This window comes from Cnephaeus nilssonii (genome assembly GCF_951640355.1).
Source record: "Cnephaeus nilssonii genome assembly, chromosome: 7".
Classification (NCBI taxonomy): domain Eukaryota; kingdom Metazoa; phylum Chordata; class Mammalia; order Chiroptera; family Vespertilionidae; genus Cnephaeus; species Cnephaeus nilssonii.
In genome coordinates this window covers 71,565,536-71,587,928 of record NC_137078.1, presented here as the reverse complement: position 1 = coordinate 71,587,928, position 22,393 = coordinate 71,565,536, and the positions used below count along the sequence as shown (strand labels likewise).

General features: G+C 41.4%; 1 protein-coding gene across 1 annotated transcript in view; it reads left to right on the top strand.

Annotated features, from left to right (window-relative positions):
- NDC1 (NDC1 transmembrane nucleoporin) overlaps positions 1–22,393 on the top strand; it is a 59,582-nt gene that overhangs the window by 9,872 nt on the left and 27,317 nt on the right. The window contains exons 5-11 of the mRNA XM_079776190.1: positions 637–775; positions 7,063–7,171; positions 9,422–9,473; positions 12,258–12,393; positions 14,600–14,692; positions 16,276–16,357; positions 20,438–20,596. Of these exons, the coding sequence (XP_079632316.1) occupies positions 637–775; positions 7,063–7,171; positions 9,422–9,473; positions 12,258–12,393; positions 14,600–14,692; positions 16,276–16,357; positions 20,438–20,596 (770 nt within the window). The remainder of the gene's footprint in view (positions 1–636; positions 776–7,062; positions 7,172–9,421; positions 9,474–12,257; positions 12,394–14,599; positions 14,693–16,275; positions 16,358–20,437; positions 20,597–22,393) is intronic.

Sequence of the window (22,393 nt, the reverse complement as noted above, 5' to 3'; positions counted from 1 at the left end):
CTACACCCTCTAATAAAATGCTGTCACTGTAATTTATACAGTTCTTGAACACACAATATTGATAAAAATTGCAAGTTGATATTGTGACTTTAAAAATCAGAAAAGATTAACTGAAGTAATCTTAGTAGTAAATTTCCTATTCTTCATTGACTTTAAAACAATGTTCATGAGTAGTACCGAATACTTGATTTCCTTTTGTGCCCCAGCTACCATCATATAAGGTAGTTTTTTTTCTAATGGTGTTACATTTTCTTTAGTGAAAAGGGTCCCTATGAGGGATTGCCCAGTTTAACGAGACAACACAGAGGGAAGCCAGAGTTGTGGCATCTGGGTGTATATAGTTTATTTATAGTTTCTCTTAGTCCAGGTGCAGTTTTCCAGTTTGTAAGTAGCATTGCTTACTATCTCAGGACACATTCTTACCCTTATCAGATTTCTAGGGGATAGATCTAGACAGTTAACTAAAGGGGTTTTGTTAATCTTTTGCCCACTCTTACCTAAAACAAACCATTTTTTTAGAATTTGGGGCATTTCTTAAGTGATTAAGTCAGAACTTTGCTTTCAATAAATATTGAGCCTAAAACAGTGATATGTGTCCATGACTATTGAATTAATAATGCAACTTTTTCCCTTCAGCTTAGATGGCCCTGCTGCACAAACCTGCTTAAATGAATACCACCTTTTTTTTCTACTGGCTGGAGCATTTATGGGCTATTGCTATAGCCTCTTGTATTTTATTAACAACATGAACTATCTTCCATTTCCCATCATACAGGTAAACTATCATTTGAGCATTACCTTATGTCAGAATTTGGCAGAATTAAAATTGCATTGGTGTATGTGTATATAATTGACTTCACCTGATTAATTCAAGATTTGATCAGCAAAACTTAGGACTTAAAACTTAGATCTTCACAATGCCATTTGGAGAGGAGAGATTTGTTTTCATGAGACTTTAGCATATGTTTGAGAGCTGTAGCCACCTTTCCTGCTGCCACTCTCAAAATTCCGCTTTGCTCCACTCTTTCCCTCCCTGCTAGGTAGTGGCAGTTGCTGTGACCTAGTAGGGCTGGGGGAGGATGAGGATGACATTCTTGCAAAGTACCTCTGTGCAACTGCCAGCTTCTTTTTGAACCTAAGAACTTCATGAGCTTGAGGATGTGCAAGTAAGTATAGAATATGTCAGTTACTGTCTCAAATTCTTTTCACAATAAGGCATGGTGTATATAACTAAAACAGTTTTGATTGATTGGAGTGGGACAGTTTAAACTATCTTTCAGCTAGGTTTTTAAAAGTTTACTAATTGGGTAGGAGCTGTCTCTGGAACTCGGAACCACCTCCTCTGGCAGGTGAGAGAGCGATCTCTTGCAATTTCTCACTGTGGCATCAAAGCTCTTCCCAGCCTGTTCCTATGATTTCCTGATTGTGCTGTTATTTGATTCATTCCCACTCTCTGGCAGGCTGAGGCCTGGGCTTTGGAGCAAACGTATTAGAACCATCCTCTTCCCGCTAGAACCCAGTCAGTTGAGGAGAGGGGATATGTAAACAAATAATGTGTCTTCAGCATATAAAGTAGGAGAGTGTGGCTGATTATGGTACTCTTGGTTTAACTAAACACTTTATTTTACTTTTTCATTTTTATTGATTTCAGAGAGAAAGGGAGAGGGAAAGATAGAAACATCAATGATGAGAGGGAATCGTTGATCGGCTGCCTCCTGCATGCCCCCTATTGGGGATGGAACCTGCAACCCAGGCATGTGCCCTGACCAGGAATCGAACCCGGGACCCTTCAGTCAATAGGCCGATGCTCAACCACTGAGCCAAACCAGCTAGGGCTTAACTAAACTTTTAACATGCCTGTTGCATCCATGAGAACAATCTGATGAAAATACACATACATCAAGGAAATAGTACTCAGAGAAAAGTATCTGGCCCTTACCTCCCAGCAGTCTGTGAGTGTATGAAGAAAAAGTCCTGTTTAGAAATTCTTCACCTGATAAAGGTGAATTAAAAGTAGAGTGTCAGTTTTCCCACTTCAGGGTTTCACAAGGAGAAAAACTCTAAAATTTTGTACAGAAATATCCATGGTAAATTATCTTTGATCCAAACATAATTAAGAGCATAGAGCAGGCGTCCTCAAACTATGGCCCGCGGGCCACTTGCGGGTGTTTTTGCCATTTTGTTTTTTTACTTCAAAATAAGATATGTGCAGTGTGCATAGGAATTTGTTCATAGTTTTTTTTTAAACTATAGTCTGGCCCTCCAACGGTCTGAGGGACAGTGAACTGGCTCCCTGTTTAAAAAGTTTGAGGACCCCTGGCATAGAGAATGAAGAAAAGAAAGTGTTAGAGACAAATGAGAGACCCCAAAGTTCGTGCTCCTATATGGGCCTTCGTTGAAAGTGACCATTTAACATCACAGATGTGCAATGGTGTGAACATAGGAGCAGTGTAGTAATTGACAGTGTTAATAAATCATTGTTTCTACCAGATAATGTCACGTTTGTAAAATTTGACTACTAACATTTTTTATAATTTCTTTTGATAAAATTTTAGATTTATTATATTCAGAAGTTTTTCGCTGATAATATTCAGCTTTGGCTTCAGGTTCAACTTTGTCAGGATGTTGATTTTTAACATTTGGTCATTCAGTATTTGGCCAAAATTTGGGGGTGTCTCTTGTAACCATGAGTGTACAGTGGTGTTTGGTCTGCCCAGTTGAGTATTGTTTTCCAGAAGGGGGATGGTTGGTGCAAGGGTTTTTCTGGGTGGAATAAGGGAAGTAGGATTTTGGTAAGGGTAGTTGTGCTTGGGACTATAATTTTTCACCTATCAAGTTTGCAACTATCTTTATTTGCCTAGCTAGGTAGATTGGCCTCCTCAGAAGACTGGGGGTGGGGGGCAGGGAGGACACCATAGTTAAGCGTTCTTTCATTAGTCCTAAGAGCGTGGCACACAGTGTATGACTTTCCCTTATGCATTTTAAGTTGCTAAGGCAAACAGGATTGTCAGGACATTGTGTGCTCAGTATGAGAAATCAGGCCCAGTCCGAACCTCTGAAAGTGATGTGATGGTTATAGCCACTTAGTTTTTTTAGTAACAGCTAAGCTGACCAGAGATTATTAAGGCCTTTTTGTTGTTGTTGCTAATCCTCACCTGAGAATATTTTTCCATTGATTTTTAGGGAGAGTGGAAGAGAGAGGGAAAGATAGAGAGAAACATCGATGTGAGAGAACACATTGATTGGTTGCCTCTTTTAAGAGCTCAGACCAGGGCCTGGGCTGGGAAGGAGCCTGCAACCAAGGTACGTGCCCTTGATCAGAATCAAACCCAGGACCCTTTGTTCTGCAGGCCAATGCTCTATCCACTGAGCCAAACCAACTAGGACAACATTTTTTTTGTTTTGTTAATCCATACTCGAGGATATTTTTTCATTGATTTTTTTAGAGAGAGTGGAAGGGAGGGGGAGAGACAGAAACATCGATGTGAGAGAGACACATTGATTGGTTGCCTCCTGCATGCACACTGACCAGGGCCAGGGAACCTGCAACCAAAGTACACGCCCTTGGACCAGAATCGAACCTGGGACCCTTCAGTCCCAGGGCCAATGCTCTATCCACTGAGCCAAACCAGCCAGGGCAACTTTTTTTTTTTTTTTAATGTATCTTTATTGATTTCAGAGAGGAAGGGAAAGGGAGAGAGAGAGAGAAACATCAGTGATGAGAAAGAATTCACTGATTGTCTGCCTTCTATACACCCCCTACCTGAGATCGAGCCCACAACCTGGGCATATGCCCTGACCAGGAATCAAACCAGTGACCACTTGGTTCCTGAGTCAACATTCAACCGCTGAGTCACACCCGGCTGGGCGGGCAACATTTTTTTTTATACAAGCAATAACAAACACTATTATTGTTATTATTATTACCATCATCATCCTTATTTTGGGTGTTGCCTGTCCGCCAACTTCGCAAGAATATTGTATCATTTTTATTATAGTACTTAAATAATAAAAATGTCATTTTTATTATTTAAGTACTATAGATAAAGTGAAAGTTTCCTTTGACCTCTGTGACCAGTTTCCATCTTTGCCTCAGAAGTAGTGACTGGTTTAAGATATATATTTTTCCATACCCTATTTATCTATAACATATTTTGTGGGCTGGAGTTTTCATACATAGTTTATATTGTACATATTATTCAGTAACTCCTTTTATCATGTAAATAGAAAAAATTACATCTTTTTTAAAAATCTAATTTTAACCAATTTGCATTAGCTCATTAATTTTTTTCTTTAAATTTTCCTACACTATTAAAAACAGTTGCATTTATGATAGACAGATAAGGAAAAGTTGAACATTAGCATGGAATAGAGGACAAAGAAATGGATGCACATCAAGATCGAGCTTGGCAAGTTCTAGGCCAACAAGACTGAAAGTATTAAATGAGATTGATAGAGCCTGGCACATAGTAAATATTCAGTAAAGGGTAGCTGATAGCCAAACCACAGAAGAAACGCAATAGGGAATTGAAAAACACTTCAATTTGGGAGGAAGAAGAATGTATATTAGCTATTCTCAGCATGTCTACTAAAATGTTGACCTGCTTCCCTGGCCTCTTAGTACCCGGTGAGTAATGGTTAAAGTGAGAGCTATAGTAGGGTAGTCCAAAAACTATGCCAATTTTATTGGTTGGGGGGAACGGGAAAAAGCACTAACAGGATAGTGCAATTACAAATCTTGCACTTGGAAAATGTTTGAATAAGCCAATGTACTTGAAGTTGTACAGTTAGTGGCTAAGTATTCACATGGGCTGCTTTTTGTAAGATACTATAGGAATCGGCAAACATGGTATGAAGATATAACTTTCACCTAAGTTCTATAAATTTTACTGTACTTCAGCTTCTGAAATTCCTTAAAAAAGGATTGGCCTCAATCCTATCTTATAAAAGAGTAATATGCAAATTAAGCATCACTCGTCACAAAGATGGCGGCGCCCAGTCCCCTCAGCCCCGCCCAGGAGTGTTTGGGCCTGTTGGCCCGGCCAGGGGTCTCAGGGACCAAGCATAGGCAGGATCCAGCCTCACTGCTCCCCAGCCTCTGGAAGTGTCCGGGCCTGTCAGCTGGGCCAGGGGCCTCGGCGGGCTTTGCGCCCTTCTCTGCTTCGCTCAGTCTGCAGGAAATCCTATTCTTTCAGGAATAGGCCCGAGGAAGCCCTATTCTTGCAGGAATCTTCCTGCAACGGGCTGCTAGTCCTATCTAATAAAGGAATAATATGCAAATTGACCATCACTCCAACACACAAGATGGCTGCCCCCATGTGGACACAAGATAGACACCAGGAGATGGCCAGCAGGGGAGGGCAGTTGGGAGGGACCAGGCCTGCAAGGGAGGGCAGTTGGGGGCGATCAAGCCTGCAGGGGAGGGCAGTTAGGGGTGGCCAGGCCTGCAGGGGAGGGCAGTTAGGGGCAATCAGGCTGGCAGGGAAGCAGTTAGACATCAATCAGGCTGGCAGGGGAGTGGTTAGGGGATGATCAGGCTGGCAGGCAGAAGTGGTTTAGGGGCAGTCAGGAAGGCAGGCAGGCGAGCAGTTGGGAGCCAGCAGTCCTGGATTGTGAGAGGGATGTCCCGACTGCCCGTAGGATCTGGCCTAAACGGGCAGTTGGACATCCCTCGAGTGGTCCCAGATTGGAGAGGGTGCAGGCTGGGCTGAGGGACACACACCCCCGCACATGAATGTCGTGCACTGGGCCTCTAGTCTATAATAATAAAAGTGTACTATGCTAATTAGACCGGACATCCGAACGACCTTCTGGATGAAGCTGCAGTGGTGGGGGCCGAGGCAGAGGCGGTTAGGGGCGATCAGGCAGGCAGGCAGAGTGGTTAGGAGCCAGTGGTCCCGGATTGTGAGAGGGATGTCAGACTACTGGTTTAGGCCCGACTCTGCAGGAATCCCTGTGGGATTGGGCCTAAACCGGCAGTCGGACATCCCCCAAGGGGTCCGGGATAGCGAAAAGGTGCAGGGGACCCTTCCCCCTCCCACCCCCCCGCATGAATTTCATGCACCAGGCCTCTAGTATTATAATAAGCACAAAAGAATTTACATATTGCTTTATATGTATAAGATTATAGTAAGCTCAAAAGAAGACCAGAATTTGGGAAGATCATCTTTTGCTCATTAGATTTCCTTAAATTCTTTCCAATAATTTTAAAATATTTTTTTGATTGGCGTTTTAGGGTCAAGAACAGGACAGGGTGTTGCTTGTCTGCCAACTCTTATTTCATAAGAAATATGTGTTTTGTTTCATTTTTTTCAGTATAAGTTCATATTTTTTCTAATTTGATTACTTTCTCTTAGATTGATAGAATTGGAAGGTACCCACTAAGGAACTGTTTAGCTGGTTCAGCCTTCTTGCTCAGTGTTGTATGAAAGAGGAGAGTACTAGAACTTAGGTTTCCTGATTCTTAGGCTTGTGTCATCTTCACTGTCTCCTATATTTCTGAAAATAACATTTAAAAAAATTTAGTGTAGAGGCTGTATGCATTATCTTTAAGATTACAGGCTCTGAAGCCAGCCTAGCTGGATTAAAAATTTCTGATTTTCCTTTTGCTAGTTGGTAATAATGGTTAAGTTACTTAGCCTCGTTGTGCCTCCTGGTTTTCTCATCTGCAAATTTGAGGATAATAATAGAACCTCCTTCATAGGGTTTTTGTGAAGTTTAAATGAATTAATACATGTAAAATGCTTACAATAGTACCTGATAAATTGTAAGCGCCCAAAGAATGTTAGCTGCTATTATGATGATGATGATTTTTTACTTTGTCTCCGTACTCCTTAATATAATCATAGTTTGATATTGTTAATTTTCTCAATTCTGATCTTTTATATCAATGATAAACTTGATAAACATCAGAATAGTTGTTATTTTGCTTCTAGAATGAACTTTGTCTTTTATGTAATGATTATAGTTTATGTGTGGACTATTGCAGTTATGTGCTTCCTTTAGAATGAACCACATCTCTCTTTGGGTGTATTATTTGATTCTGTTTTTCTTTTTCCACAGCAATACAAGTTCTTGCGCTTTAGGAGATCTTTGCTCTTACTAGTTAAACACAGTTGTATGGAATCACTGTTCCTGATTAGAAATTTCTGCATTGTGTATTATTTTCTTGGTAAGAATTCATTTTTTTTTGATAGTGTATGTGTTAGCTTATAGCTCAGAAAATGTCAGTGACATTCTTGATTGTTTTTATATGTTTCCTACATTTGTATGTGTGTGATTAGCCTAGCCCAGTGGTCGGCAAACTCATTAGTCAGCAGAGCCAAATATCAACAGTACAACGATTGAAATTTCTTTTGAGAGCCAAATTTTTAAAACTTAAACTTCTTCTTTTTTTAAAAAAATATATTTTATTGATTTTTTACAGAGAGGAAGAGAGAGGGATAGAGAGTTAGAAACATTGATGAGAAACATCGATCAGCTGCCTCTTGCACACCCCCTATTGGGGATGTGCCCGCAACCAAGGTACTTGCCCCTGACCGGAATCGAACCTGGGACCCTTGATTCCGCAGGCTGACGCTCTATCCACTGAGCCAAACCGGTTTCGGCTAAACTTAAACTTCTTCTATCGCCACTTCTTCAAAATAGACTCGCCCAGGCCGTGGAATTTTGTGGAAGAGCCACACTCAAGGGGCCAAAGAGCTGCATGTGGCTCGCGAGCTGCAGTTGCCAACCACGGGCCTAGCCCAACTGAATCATTGTTTAGATAGTCAAAAAGTATTTACTTAAGGGAAAATATTGTTAAAGAAAATGTGGAATATACATACAATGGAATGTTATTCAACCTTAAAAAGAAGGAAATCCTGTCACATGCTACAATATGGATGAATCTTGAGGACATTATACTGTGTGAAGTAAGCCAGTCATAAAAAGACAAATACTATATGATTCCATTTATATGAGGTATCTAGAGTAGCCAGACTCTAAAAGTGGGATATGTTGGTTGCCAGGGACTGAAGAGAGGGAGAAAAGGGGAGATGTTGGTATGTTCAGTGGGTGTAGATACTGTAGAAATATGAAAAAATTCTAAATATCTGTTGCACAAGGCACATATATCCACATTGCCCACATAAAAATGGTTAAGATGGTAAATTTTATGTTATGTGTTTTTTAGCGCAATTAAAAAATATATTTTTTTTCAAAAGGGAAAATATATGTGATTTGGTCATTACTTTAGATATAATATGTTGCTTTTTATAAGTTTATAACGGTACTAATAAAATAAAAATACTCTATTGCTAAGGGAACCTTGTAGAATTTATTAAAGTGAATTTTCGTATAAAAATACAGCAGCTTCAATATAATGAACAGTACAAGTCAGATGGAAAACATTAATCTCATAGCAGCACATAATAGAAACAAAATCCAACGTTCTAAAATACTATTTTCAGACTAATTTTTGTGTGTGCTATGGATACAATTATATTTATATCCATAGAAAAAAAGTAGGATCAGAAAAAGGCCATTTTGTTGTCTACCTTTTTCAGTTATAGTTTACATAATCCATTTTTCTACATTGCTTTGAAAATTGTCATTCTCATGTTAATACTTCATTGTTATTAACCTACTACAGTCAGCCTAGCTGTTCGCCCATATAGGCATACTTTGCTTTACTGTGCTTCACATTATTGCACTTCACAGATGTTGCATTTTTTTACAAATTAAAGTCAGGAACCCTTCACTAGCAATAAGATTATTGAAATACCACAGTATCTCAGAGGTATGGCTGTAGTTGTTTGTTGGTCTGACAAAGCAGCCATGTCAGCATTCCCATGGTCAGCTATTTCTTTTAAACTTCATTTCTAGTGCTACCACTTTCCATTTTTGTGTTGTACTGGTCTTTTTTGGCCAGTTTCCTCTTTTCAGTAATTCATTTTTGTTAAGTGTTATGTGGGTTTACCATGGGAGACAGGAGGCAACACTACTACATGCTTCATTGTCTGTGCTTGAACTGCATAACTGATGTGAGCGACCAATCACCAATAGACTTTGAAAGAAGAGATGTGATTGGTCATGGATCTTGGTATGCATCTGTTATCTACATACTTATTTGTGTACTGAAAAGTTAGAAATACTGTATTGAGTTGCTCACAGTTAATATACTATGGTAATTGAAATTTGAATTCAGTTGGAGGACTGTTAGTAACTAAACCCTGGTAACTGAAATATGTACATATCAGAACTGCAAAGCAAAGACTGCCTATATTTAGAAAGTATTCTTTTGTCTTGCCCATTCTTAAACAAAATAGAATTTAGACTGAGGTTTTGGTGTCTACTTGGCTATTTCATCAATCTCATATTTCAAAACATGATTAAGGTTTGCTTTTATAACTTTCATAACTTTGTATTTTTATCCCCTCAGGCCATATTCCCAAAGCTTGGATTAGCACTGCTATGAACCTTCAGATAGATGAGTAAGTGCTCTATGAAAAGTCTGATTTTAACTCTTTTAGATGTTTTCATCCTTTTAGATGTTTACTTCTTTCCACATGTTTTGATTGGTTTAGCCTTTAAAATTTTTAAGAATGTGTTCATTTTTTAAAAAAATTTTTATTGATTTCAGAGAGGAAGGGAAAGGGAGAGAGAGATCGAAACATCAATGATGAGAGAGAATCATTGATCGGCTGCCTTTTGCACGCCCCCTACTGGGGATCAAGCCTGCAACCCAGGCATGTGCCCTTGACTGGAATCAAACCCAGGACCCTTCAGTCCGCAGGCTGATGCTCTATCCACTGAGCCAAACCAGGTAGGGCAAGAATTGTGTTCATTTTTGAAAGCACATAGTTCACATAGTCTAAAATTCCAATGATATATAAAAGGGCATGCGATGAAGATTTCTTTTGCTCCTGTCTCCAGTCACCTAGTTACTGTCCCCAGAAGTAATCAATAATTCATTGTTAGAAACAGCTTTTATTCTATCTAATAAAAGAGTAATATGCAAATTGACCATCACTCCAACACACAAGATGCTGCCCCCATGTGGTCAAAGATGGATGCCCCCATGTGGACACAAGATGGCTGCCACAAGATGGCCAGCAGTGGGGGGGCAGATGTGGGCGATCAGGCCAGCAAGGGAGGGCAGTTAGGGGTGACTGAGCCAGCAGGGGAGGGCATTTAGGGGCAACTAGGCCTGCAGGGGAGGGAAGTTAGGGGTGATCAGGTTGGCAGGGGAGGGCAGTTAGGGGTAATCGGGCCGGCAGGGGAGGGCAGTTAGGGGTGACCAGGCTGGTAAGGGAGGGAAGTTAGGGGTGATCAGGCTGGCAAGGGAGGGAAGTTAGGGGTTACGGGGCCAGCAGGGGAGGGCAGTTAGGGGTGACCAGGCTGGTAAGGGAGGGAAGTTAGGGGTGATCAGGCTGGCAAGGGAGGGCAGTTGGGGGGGACCAGGCCTGCAGGTGAGGGCAGTTGGAACCAGGCCTGCAGGGGAGGGCAGTTGGGGGCGACCAGGACAGCAGGGGAGGGCAGTTAGGGATCACCAGGCCTGCAGGGGAGGACAGTTGGGGGTGACCAGGCCTGTAGGGGAGGACAATTAGGGGCGACCAAGCTGGCAGGGGAGGGCAGTTAGGGGCGACCAGGCTGGCAGGGGAGGGCAGTTAGGAGCAATTGGGCCGGCAGGGGAGCAGTTCAGCGTCTATCAGGCTGGCAGGGGAGTGGTTAGGGGCAGTCAGGCCGCCAGGCAGGCGAGCGGTTGGGAGCCAGCAGTCCTGGATTGTGAGAGGGATCCCAGATTGGAGTGGGTGCAGGCTGGGCTAAGGGACACACACACACACACACACACACACACACACACACATACCCATGCATGAATTTCATGCACCGGGCCTCTAGTATTGTATAAAAGTAGACTTTTTAAGTTGCATGGTATGCCTCTTTTTTTTTTTTTTTGTCCTCAATAATCATTCTATGCTATGTTGAGCTAGACAGTCATAATGCTATCGCATTATTCTAATTTTGCCTATGAGGAACCAAAATTGATGAGGGTCACGTGACCTGTTGAAAATCATAAGTGGCAATCAGGTATATTGTTCTAGTTATTCCCTATGTACTTGGCAAATAAAGCTTTCATCTTTATTTTTGTTTATTTTTTATAAATCTCACCCAAAAGATATTTTTTCCATTGATTTTTAGAGAGAGTGCAAGGGAGTGGGGGAGGAAAGAGATACAGAGAGAAACATTGATGTGAGAAACATCAGTTGTTGCCTCCTGCACACACCCAAACTGGGGCCCAGGATTAAACCTGCAACCCAGGTACCCTCGACTGGGGATTCAATCTGAGACCCTTTGGTGCTCGGCCGATATTCTGACCATTTGACAACACTGGCCAGGGCAAATCTTATTTTGCAGATAAATATAAATTTCTCCATTAGTATTCTCTTAATTATTATTCTACGAGATTTTGTGTCTTATATGGTCTTCACTAGTATCAGTTTTTGGGAGTGGAAATATTGGCATATATGGGTGATTATGAGATATTATGGTTTCTACTGTGTAGATTTCAATTTTTAACTTTTAAAAGTTCCTAGGTAGTGCCCCGCCTGAGTGGCTCAGTGGTTGAACGTCGATTTATGAACCAGGAGGTTATGGTTCGATTCCTGGTCAGAGCACATGCCTGGGTTGTGGGCTTGATCCCCAGTAGGAGGTGTACAGGAGGCAGCTGATCAATGATTCTCTTTCATCATTGATGTTTCTCTCTCTACCTCTCCCATCGTCTCTGAAATCAATAAAAATATATTTAAAAAAGTAAAGATAGTTATTTTTAATAGTACTATGTGCTTTTAACTATTATGAAACTGTTGGTAGGATATACAGATAGAGCTGAAATGTGTTCCAGGAGAGGTGCTAGTTATGTTGAATGATTTTTAAGTATCAAACTAGAAAGCAACAATAATATGATTTTACTCAACTTCTAGGGGTTGGTTTATAGGTTTGGCTTATTCTTTTTCCATAGTAAGTGGCAGTGAGATTTTGAACACAAGAAACTGAGTGCCAGTTTAGGTTGACTCTTGCTCTTAGGCTTCCTTTATGTTCTTTGTTAGAAGGTATTAGGGAAAGAATTCTATAGGGCACAAAAAGAGAGGAGTGTATTACCATTGTTATTTGCAAATAGGATTTATTTGTTTCTCAGTGTTGTGCCCAAGTCTGTTAAATGCTTAGACTGTATTTTTCCCCATGGGATTAAGTAGTAATTTTTGTTTTCATAGGCAATTTCATAGACCTCTTGATACTGTGAGTGGCCTCTTGAATCTCTCATTACTCTACCATGTCTGGTTATGTGGAGTCTTTCTTCTGATGACTTGGTACATCTCGTGGATACTCTTCAAAATCTATGCCACAGAGGTTAGTGCTGATTTTTTTGTTAATACATTTGTATTTTGGAGTACTACACAGATTTATTTTTAGTAGAGCACTGATCAGCATGCTGTTATGCCCAAAGCCATTTTGGTAAATTGGGTTTAGATCTCTCTTCTGAGACTTCACTAGGGATGCATCATTTATTAACCGTCATTTACTTTGTTGTTGTTGTTTTTTGTTAATTCTCATCCGAGGATATTTTTTCCATTGATTTTTAGACAGAGTGGAAGGGAGGGAGAGAGTGAGAAGTACACATCGATTGGTTGCTTCCAGCATGGGGATTGAGCCTGCAACTGAAGTATGTGCCCTTGACTGGAATCGAACCTGGAACCCTTCAGTCCTTGGGCCAGTGCTCTATCCACTGAGCCAAACTGGCTAGGGCTGTTGTTATTATATAATGAGGAACAATGTTGGTATTCTGAATTATTGGAAACTGAATTGAATGGACGTCTAATGGTATCTGTTTACTATGCTTTACCTACAATCGAATTCTCTTCTGAACAGAATTCTCTTCATTTCTCTGTTGAGTACATACTAGAGGGTCCTGAATTTTAAAGTATTTTTATGTGCTATTGATATAGATACTACTAAAATATTTAAATGTAAGGCAATAAAATATTTGTTCTTTGAATGAAACTTTAAAAATGTATATTGAAGCCAGAGGGTGTGGCTCAGTGGTGAGCATTGGCACATGAACCAGATCATCAGATCGATTCCCAGTCAGGACACATGCCTTGGTTGCGGGCTTGATCCCTAGTAGGAGGTGTGCAGAGGCAGCTTATGGGTGTTTCTCTCATTGATGTTTCTATCTCTCCATCCCTCTCCCTTCTTTTCTCTCTAAAATCAATTAAAAAATATTTTAAAAAATGATAAAGGATAACAGTACTGGTAAGGATGTATAAAAAATTATATTGAAGAAATGTTTATTTATATATATATATAACTAGAGGCCCAGTGCATGAATTCATGGGGCTGGCTGTGGGGGAGGGGATGTGGGAGGTTGGCCGGCCCAGGGGGATAGGGGGCGGGGCCGGCTGGGGAGGGGCCATGGGAGGTTGGTGGGCTGGCTCCGCCCCCTAGTCAAACTATGGTTGAACTGTGGGTGAGGGGACAATTTGCATGTTACCCTTTTTTTAAAAAACTATATCTTATTAATTTTTAAAGTATATTTTTATTGATTTCAGAGAGGAAGGAAGAGGGAGAGAGAGAGAAAAACATCAATGATGAGAGAGAATCATTGATTGGCTGCCTCCTGCACGCCCCCCACTGGGGATCAAGCCCACAACCTAGGGATATGCCCTGATTGGGAATCAAACCAGTGACCTCTTGGTTCCTGGGTTGACGCTCAACCGCTGAGCTACATCTGGCTGGGTATTTTATTAATTTTTTACAGAGAGGAAGGGAGAGGGATAGTTAGAGACATCAATGAGAAAGAAACATCGATCAGCTTCCTCCTGCACACTCCCCACTGGGGATGTGCCTGCAACCAAGGTACATGCATGCCCTTGACCGGAATCGAACCCAGGACCTTTCAGTCCGCAGGCCGACACTCTATCCACTGTGCCAAACCGGTCAGGGCCATATTACCCTTTTATTATATAGGATTTTAATCCTCATCCGAGGATATGTTTTTATTGATTTTTAGAGAGAGAGGAAGGGAGAGAGAGAGAAACATTGATGTGAAAGAGAAAAATCCATCAGTTGCCTTTTGTACCTGCCCTGACCAGGGATTGAACCTGCAACATAGGTATGTGCTCTGACTGGGAATTGAACTCCTCTAGTGTATGGGACTAGGTTCCAACAACCAAGCCACCGAGCCAGGGCTGAAGAAATGTTTTTAAATGGATGGGATTTACATTGTCTTTATCATCCAAGTGTTTGTCTTGGAAAATGAGTGTTTTGGTTTCATTTTACCATTTCTTTAGGTTTATATTTTTTAGGAGCTTCAAAGAATCTTTGCTTCTAAAATTTGTTTCATTACTGTAAACCAGAGATCTAATAAAATTGGAAGAGTAACCTTTTAGAAAGTAGTATGTTTGGGTATATATAACTTTTAATACAACCTATTTGCTAGGAACAGTAAAGATGTTAATTTGGTCTCTTTTTATAACTAATATCAGTTAGTACTTACTGACTATAATAAAGCCATGAAAATACTCACTTTCATAGTCCTTTTGATTATGTTTGATAGGCTCATCTGTTCCCTGTTCAACCACCATTTGCAGAAGAGTCAGATGAATGCCTCCCAAAAGTCTTAAACAGTAATCCGCCCCTCATCATAAAGGTACCAGAACTGTGCATTCTATGTCTCTACACAGTCACCTCTAACTTGTCTTATAGAAGGACTTAATATATAATATATTTAGGTATTTAGTTATATTTTTGAGGGCCTAGCATATTCTTAAACTTTTATTGTAAAAATCAGTTACATGCTACATTGCATGCTGTTTACTTTTTTAGTTTTTTTTTTCCAAGTGACTAAAATGAAAGTATATACTGCAATGCATGTGTACAAAGTTAAGCTAATCTATATTCAGAATAGGTATAAAAATATTTCCACACATAAAATATGATTATATGCATTAGCTTTTCACAAACTCCTCATGGTAGCAAAACAAAGCACTATTGAGTTTTTTAAAATCACTGGGCCAGTATGTATTTTCACTCATGTAGTATTGTTGGCCATTATGAGTAAAGATAGTGCTTGGTAGTGTGTAGACATTCAGTGAACTCTCTTAAGATATGAATAATAATTATGATCTTAAAATAAATTTTAATCCAAAAGAGTTTAAAGAAGATGCAATAAATTTACAAATAAAATTAAATGAGAATAAATTGTTTTGATTTAAATTTCACTTTGAAATTTTAAAGTAGATGTACAATATATGTGATCCTGTTAAGAGGTCATAGTAATTAAAAGAGAATTGAAATAGTTAGACTTCATAGTTTTGATTGCACTGGAAAAGTTATAAACCAATAAGAAAAGGAACCACTGAGGCTCTGATTACCTTTAATTATCAATTATGACTAATTAAATAGATAAACAAAAATACCTAACATTGATTTAACAAATCTTTATTGGGCAGGTGTCAGTCACTGCTAGTTACTTAGGGTGTAATGATGAATAAGATGTAGCACAGCCTAATGGAAAAGGCAGATGCACAAAGTAATGAAAATTTACGAGGGTAAGTAGAGTTTGAACCACTTATTCTTCTTGGGACCAACATAAGGAAGCTTCACAAAAGGTATGGTCTCTTGAATGATGACTGAAGAGGTTTGACGGAACAAAATGAAAATTTTTGGTAAAAAAGTACCACAGACATTGCATGTCTACTGTGTGATAGGCACTGACTTTGAGTGTGGTAGCAAGCAATACTTTGTTCCTGCCTCACAATTTGGTGGGTGGAACAGGTGAGACAAGTAAACAGGCAATTACAATAAATTATGTTAAGTGCCACAGTTGAGAACTGTAGTGTATAGTATGTTTGTGTGAGGGAGGCCAGGAAAAGTTCCAGGAGGAAGTGATGTTTATGTTTCCCACCATAGAGATGGGAAAAAACACAGAGAGTTCTATGGTCTGTGTAGCGGGGACCTGTAGTGGGTGGGGTATCCTATAGAGCAGTGGTTGCCAACCTTTCAGACCTCACGGACCACCAGTGGTTCAAGGACCATCAGTTGGCGACTGCTGCTGTAGAGGATAGAGATAGGAAAGTTCTAGAAATCTAAAAAGTAAGGTTAAATATTATTTTCTTTATGAAAAATTTCAACTGATTTCCCCTTATATATATCATGTTGAGCCCAACTTATAGGTAAGATTTTATGTAAATATTTAAAAAAGTAAACTATGTTTTTCTCCCCCCCTTTTAGTATTTGGCCTTGCAGGACCTGATGTTGCTTTCTCAATATTCTCCTTCACGAAGACAAGAAGTTTTTAGTCTTAGTCAACCAGGTAATGCTAAAAGTAATAGACCTTACCAGGCATGTGTGTGCAGAAAGTGTTCTATTTAAAGTTTTTGGTGAGATAGTTATCCTAGATAATAAAAGGCTAATATGAAGATCTACTGATCGGTGGAACAACCGGTCACTATGAAGCGCACTGACCATTGGGGAAGACGCTCAATGCAGGAGCTGCTTCCTGGTGGTCACTGTGCTCCCCCAGAAGCCTGGCTGGTGAGCGCAGTGGCGGTGGCGGGAGCCTCTCCCACCTCCGTGTCAGTCGGACATCCCCCGAAGACTCCCAGACTGCGAGAGTGCGCAGGCCGGGCTGAGGGATCCTCCTTCCCATCCCCCCCCCCCCCCCCCAGTGCACGAATTTTATGCACCGGGCCTCTAGTATTTAATAAAATATTACACATGAATGAGCCCATTAAATGAAGTCATGATTTAAATCTTGTAAATAAAACAAAGTGTTTATGTTGTTGTGGTTAGAACTTGTGTCATCCGGAAAGGTATTTTAAAATTTTTATGTTATTTCCTTCAGCCCTCTCATTCCCTTAACTTGAAGAAACTACTAGTATGAAGTAGATTGACAATTTTAGAATGAGAATGCAGTTTAAGAATCCTAAAAGTTTTAATGCTACAGGGGGTCTTAAATATCAGGTGGTCTAATCTCTAGATGGGAGACCTAATTCTCATAGAGAATAAGTGGCTTAAATAAAGTTAATGTCAGAGTTGGAATAAGAAATTTGATTCCCGTGTTCAGAGTTCCCCTTCCTGCCATGCTACTCTGCCTCCCTTAAAAAAAATTAGAAAGGAACTAGATTTGATGGTGACCCAAAGATGCTGTTGGTGACTCTTTTACTTGCCAACCTCTTCAAGACTGTAATTGTGCTAGTGCTCTGCCTTATTTCTAGGAAAAAAAGAAACATCCCTAGCCAACACAGGAACAGAGAACTGGGTAGCTTTTCACCGTCTCTCTAATTAGCTCTTCATTATTTTGCTAAACTTGCCCATTCCCAGATTGTAAAATAAACCTTCTTTATAGTTAATTGTTAACATGGAAATAAAATCGAGTTATATAAAAATGTAAATGATTGAAGCTACTCTCCTTTTAGTAACATGAAAAATCTAGCGCTGATGTTATGGAGAATAACTATAGCAATAGTTTTCTCTCAGACTTAGGTTCACAGGTTCACTTAGGAATTCTCTACTTTTTTTAATATATATTTTTTATTGATTTCAGAGAGGAAAGGAGAGAGAGAGAGAGAGAGAGATAGAAACATCAATGATGAAAAAATCATTGATCGGCTGCCTCCTGCATGCCCCCTACTGATGATCGAGCCCACAACCCAGGCATGTCCCCTTGACCAGAATTGAACCTGGGACCCTTTAGTCCCCAAGCTGACGCTCCACCCATTGAGCTAAACCGGCTGGGGCTAGGAATTCTCTATACATTAAATATTTTCACCAGATATTCAGGTAAACTGTAACAAGGTGGCATGTTCTCTGCCAGAGAACTTTTATTCTAGAGCCGTGGTTGGCAAACTGCAGCTCGCGAGCCACATGCGGCTCTTTGGCCCCTTGAGTGTGGCTCTTCCACAAAATACCACGGCCTGGGCGAGTCTATTTTGAAGAAGTGGTGTTAGAAGAGTATAAGTTTAAAAAATTTGGCTCGCAAAAGAAATTTCAATTATAGTACTGTTGATATTTGGCTCTGTTGACTAATGAGTTTGCTGACCACTGTTCTAGAGCATATTGTTAAAATTTAACTGGACCATTATGTAGTTCCTAGTGGTCCTGAGTTACAGCAGTATAAAACATTCTAGGGCCTGCTGATGGAATATGTTGTTAGCTTGCAACTGAAGCAGTGTTCCTCTTGAGTTGTAAAGGGGGAATGTTTAAGGGGGGATCTAAGTAAAAGAGGATGATTGGCACCCAGGATGGGGAAACCAATTTTCAGTGGACTCCTGTGTTCTCAACACATAATGAAGTACAGTTGATTTTACATGACAGCCCTAGGAGGTAAAAGTCTTAGAAAATCAAAAGATAATGAGAAAGAAGGGTGTGGGTCATATAGCTCAACTTAAATATTCAGCAGACATGTAAACTCTTCAGATATAAAGTGTGATTATTACCAAATAATGTGTTCCGTATTTTCCGGCGTATAAGACGACTTTTTAACCCAGGAAAATCTTATACGCCCAGTCATCTTATACGCCTGGAAATATGGTACTATCATCTCTCATCCATCAGTATAGCAAAAAAAAAAAAACAATTACCGTATTTTCCGGCGTATAAGACGACTGGGCGTATAAGATTTTCCTGGGTTGCCCTGGCCAGTTTGGCTCAGTGGATAGAGCGTCGGCCTGCGGACTGAAAGGTCCCAGGTTCGATTCCGGTCAAGGGCATGTACCTTGGTTGCGGCACATCCCCAGTATGGGGTGTGCGGGAGGCAGCTGATCAATGTTTCTCTCTCATCGATGTTTCTAACTCTCTATCCCTCTCCCTCTCTCTCTGTAAAAAATCAATAAAATATATATATTAAAAAAAAAAAAGATTTTCCTGGGTTAAAAAGTCGTCTTATAGGCTGGAAAATACAGTAACTCCTATGGATATAATAGCAAATAGGGACTATTATACAAATTCCATCTAATAAAAGAGCAATATGCAAATTAACCATCACTCCGCTACACCCTAAGCCACACCCATAAGCCAATCAGGAGCAAATATGCAAATAAACCCAACCAAGATGGCTACAGCCACAGAAAGCAGGAGGGAGGCTTGGGTTTCCCAGGCAATGGAGGAAGCCAAGCTTTCCGCCTGCCCTTGCCAGCCTAGGCCTCCACTCAAGGCTACAAAGTTTCATTTATAGAAGGTAAACAAATCCAAACAGAGATGGCGGCAGCCATGGAGCTGGAAAGAGCGGGAGGCTAGGGTTGCCCCTGGCAATGGAGGAAGCCAAGCTTTCCGCACACCCTGGCTGGCCCAGGCCTCCGCTTAAGGCTGCAAAGTTTTAATTATAGAAGATACATAAACCCCAACAGAAATGGCTGCTGCCACGGAGCAAGCAGGTTTGGCTCCACTCCAGGCTACAAAGTTTCAATTGTAGAAGATAAATAAACCCCAGATACCAGGGCCTCCACTTGGGTCGCCAGGGGGCGTGGCCGGCCTGAAAACCACCACAGGCCCCTCGCTCAGGCCGCCCCATGCCCCAAGGGAACCCCCACCCTGATCTGGGACATCCTTCAGGGCAAACCAGCTGGCCCCCACCTGTGCATCAGGCCTCTATCCTATCTAATAAAAGAGTAATATGCAGATTGACCATCACTCCAACACACAAGATTGCTGCCCCCATGTGGTCAAAGATCCTGCTCCCATGTGGACAAGATGGCCAGCAGGGGAGGGCAGTTAGGAGCAAACAGGCTGGCAGGGGAGCAGTTAGGCATCAATCAGGCTGGCAGGGGAGTGGTTAGCAGGTAATCAGGCTGGCAGGCAGAAGCGGTTAGGGGCAATCAGGAAGAAAGGCAGGCGAGCAGTTGGGAGCCAGCAGTCCTGGATTGTGAGAGAGATGTCCCAGATTGGAGTGGGTGCAGGCTGGGCTGAGGGACAATTCCGCCCCCCCCACCCCCCGTGCACGAATTTCATGCACTGGGCCTCTAGTGAATATATAAGGAACCACAATGGGTCAGATACAACAATTTAGAGGTTACCAAGGGCCATGGTATACATCTCATTAGACATGCTAGTGTTTGTTGTCTTAGTCTTGAGCCTTCAGTATTGTTAGTAAAGAAACCCTGGGCATTTGCACTCAAACCATTCTCTAGTGTTTGGCCTTATTGTAGTGATCAGCTTGAGAGATTTTATGGTAAAATAGCAACTTTTTGCTTGTAGACTTTGGGGAAAATTATTTCATCCAAATATTTATTGAACTATGTATTAGATGGCATGAATATGAATATAAATAGTAGCTTAATTGAGAAAAGTGGGCCCTGATGCAAAGTGTAATGTAGCATTTCTAACTGATTTTTCTTCTCATTTGAGGGACTATACAATTATATACATTTTAAAAGTTGGTGTTTGGACCTCTTAGGTGGACATCCCCACAATTGGACGGCCATTTCAAGGGAGTGTTTGAATCTTTTAAATGATATGACTCAGAAACTGGTTCTCTACCAAGAAGCTGCTGCAACGAATGGAAGAGTAATGTCTTCCTCATACACAGTGGAGCCTAAGAAATTGAATTTTCCAGGTAACTGCTTATACTACTAAGAGAGGGGAAAACATTTGCATTTTATATACTAAGAAAGATGATGGTAGTTAAAGATATGTGTATGAGTGTGAGATATATGTATATTTAGGGAAATTGATCCAATATATGGGATATTGCACTGTACCAGGAATAAGAACTTGGTATCATTGCAGGTCAAAAAAATTAAGTCCAGTGCCATGGTGATGCAAATGGAGGAACTTATGCTTTTTCACCAAATCCCTTAAGTAGAAAATGCTTATGGATGTAAAACTATAAATAAAGGACTTAATGTTCAGATGCTTTTTGGAGCTAGGCATTTAGTAAAAATGGGCGAAACTGGCTAGGTGGGGATAGTGATAAACTTGGGAGCACAGGCTTCATCTGAAGGGGGAAGCTATGGGTTAGCTTTAGTCCATTATTCCCATGTGAGAATTTGGACCCGGTATCTGAATTTGTGGTTTTTTGTTTTGTTTTCAAAGAGAATGCTGAAATTAAAAAGAAATGTTATGTGAAATCTTCCATATACCCCAAACAAATAAGATTACAGTTGAAAAATGTTTGAAATAAGTTCATGAATGTCAGATTTTAAAAGGTTCTAGAGTATTCAGATGTTATCATCTTTCAGGTTAGCACTTATATATAGAACTAGAAGCTCAGTGCATGGATTTGTGCATCAGTTGGGTCCCTTGGCCTGACCTGCACCCTCTCGCAATCCAGGACCCCACTGGTGCACGATTGGGGTGGGGTAGGGCTCCAGGGCGTGTCTAGCCCATCTCACCCAGCCCTGATTGGCTGGACCCTAGTAGCAAGCTAACCTACCAATCAGAGCATATGCCCCCTGGTGGTCAGTGCATGTCATAGGTACCTATTGAATGGTCGACTGGTCACTTAGGCTTTTGTATATATAGATACTAGAGGCCCGGTGCACAAATTTGTGCATAGGTGGGGTCCTTCGGCCTGGCTGGCGATTGGGGCTTTGGGAGGGACCAGTCTGCCGGGGGGAGGGATCATGGAGGTTGGCTCCAGTAGTCAGCTAACCAGCAGCCGATTCCGCAAGGAATTGGGCTTCCTCCTCCCTCCTGTTTGGGTCCGGGGTGCGGGTGAACCAGATTCGGGGCTGTCAGGGCCCCAGCAGCAAGCTAACCAATGGTTGAATCTGTGAGGAATCAGGCTCCCTCCTTCGTCTTGTCTGGGTCCAGGGTGCGGGTGAACCAGATTTGGGGCTGTCAGGGCCCCAGCAGCAAGCTAAGGTACGGGTGATTCTGCGAGGAATCAGGCTCCCTCCTTCCTCTTGTCTGGGTCCAGGGTGCGGGTGAACCCGATTCAGGGCTGACAGGGCCCCAGCAGCAATGTCTGGGTCAGGGCATGTCATAGCTACTGGCTGGTCATTTGGTCGTTCTGGTTCAGTCGTAATACTCACTTAGCCTTTTATATATATAGATAGATATTTATTGAATGCCAAGCAATGTACTAAAAGTGAAAGAATCAAAGATGACAGAACACTCTTGGAACTATTTAGTGGTAGGTATACAAATGTAAGAAAACTAGAGGTCTGGTGCATGAATTTGTGCACTAGTGGGGTTCCTTGGCCTGGCCTGTGGGATTGGACCGAAACCAGCTCTCCAACATCCCCCGAGGGATCCTGGATTGCGAGAGGGCACAGGCCAGTCTGAGGGACCTCACTGGTGCACGATCAGCGCCGGGGAGAGACATGGGAGGTTGGCCAGCTGGGGAGGGACCGCGGGAGGGCTCCAGGGTGTGTCTGGCCCGTCTCGTTCAGTCCCGATCAGCTGAACC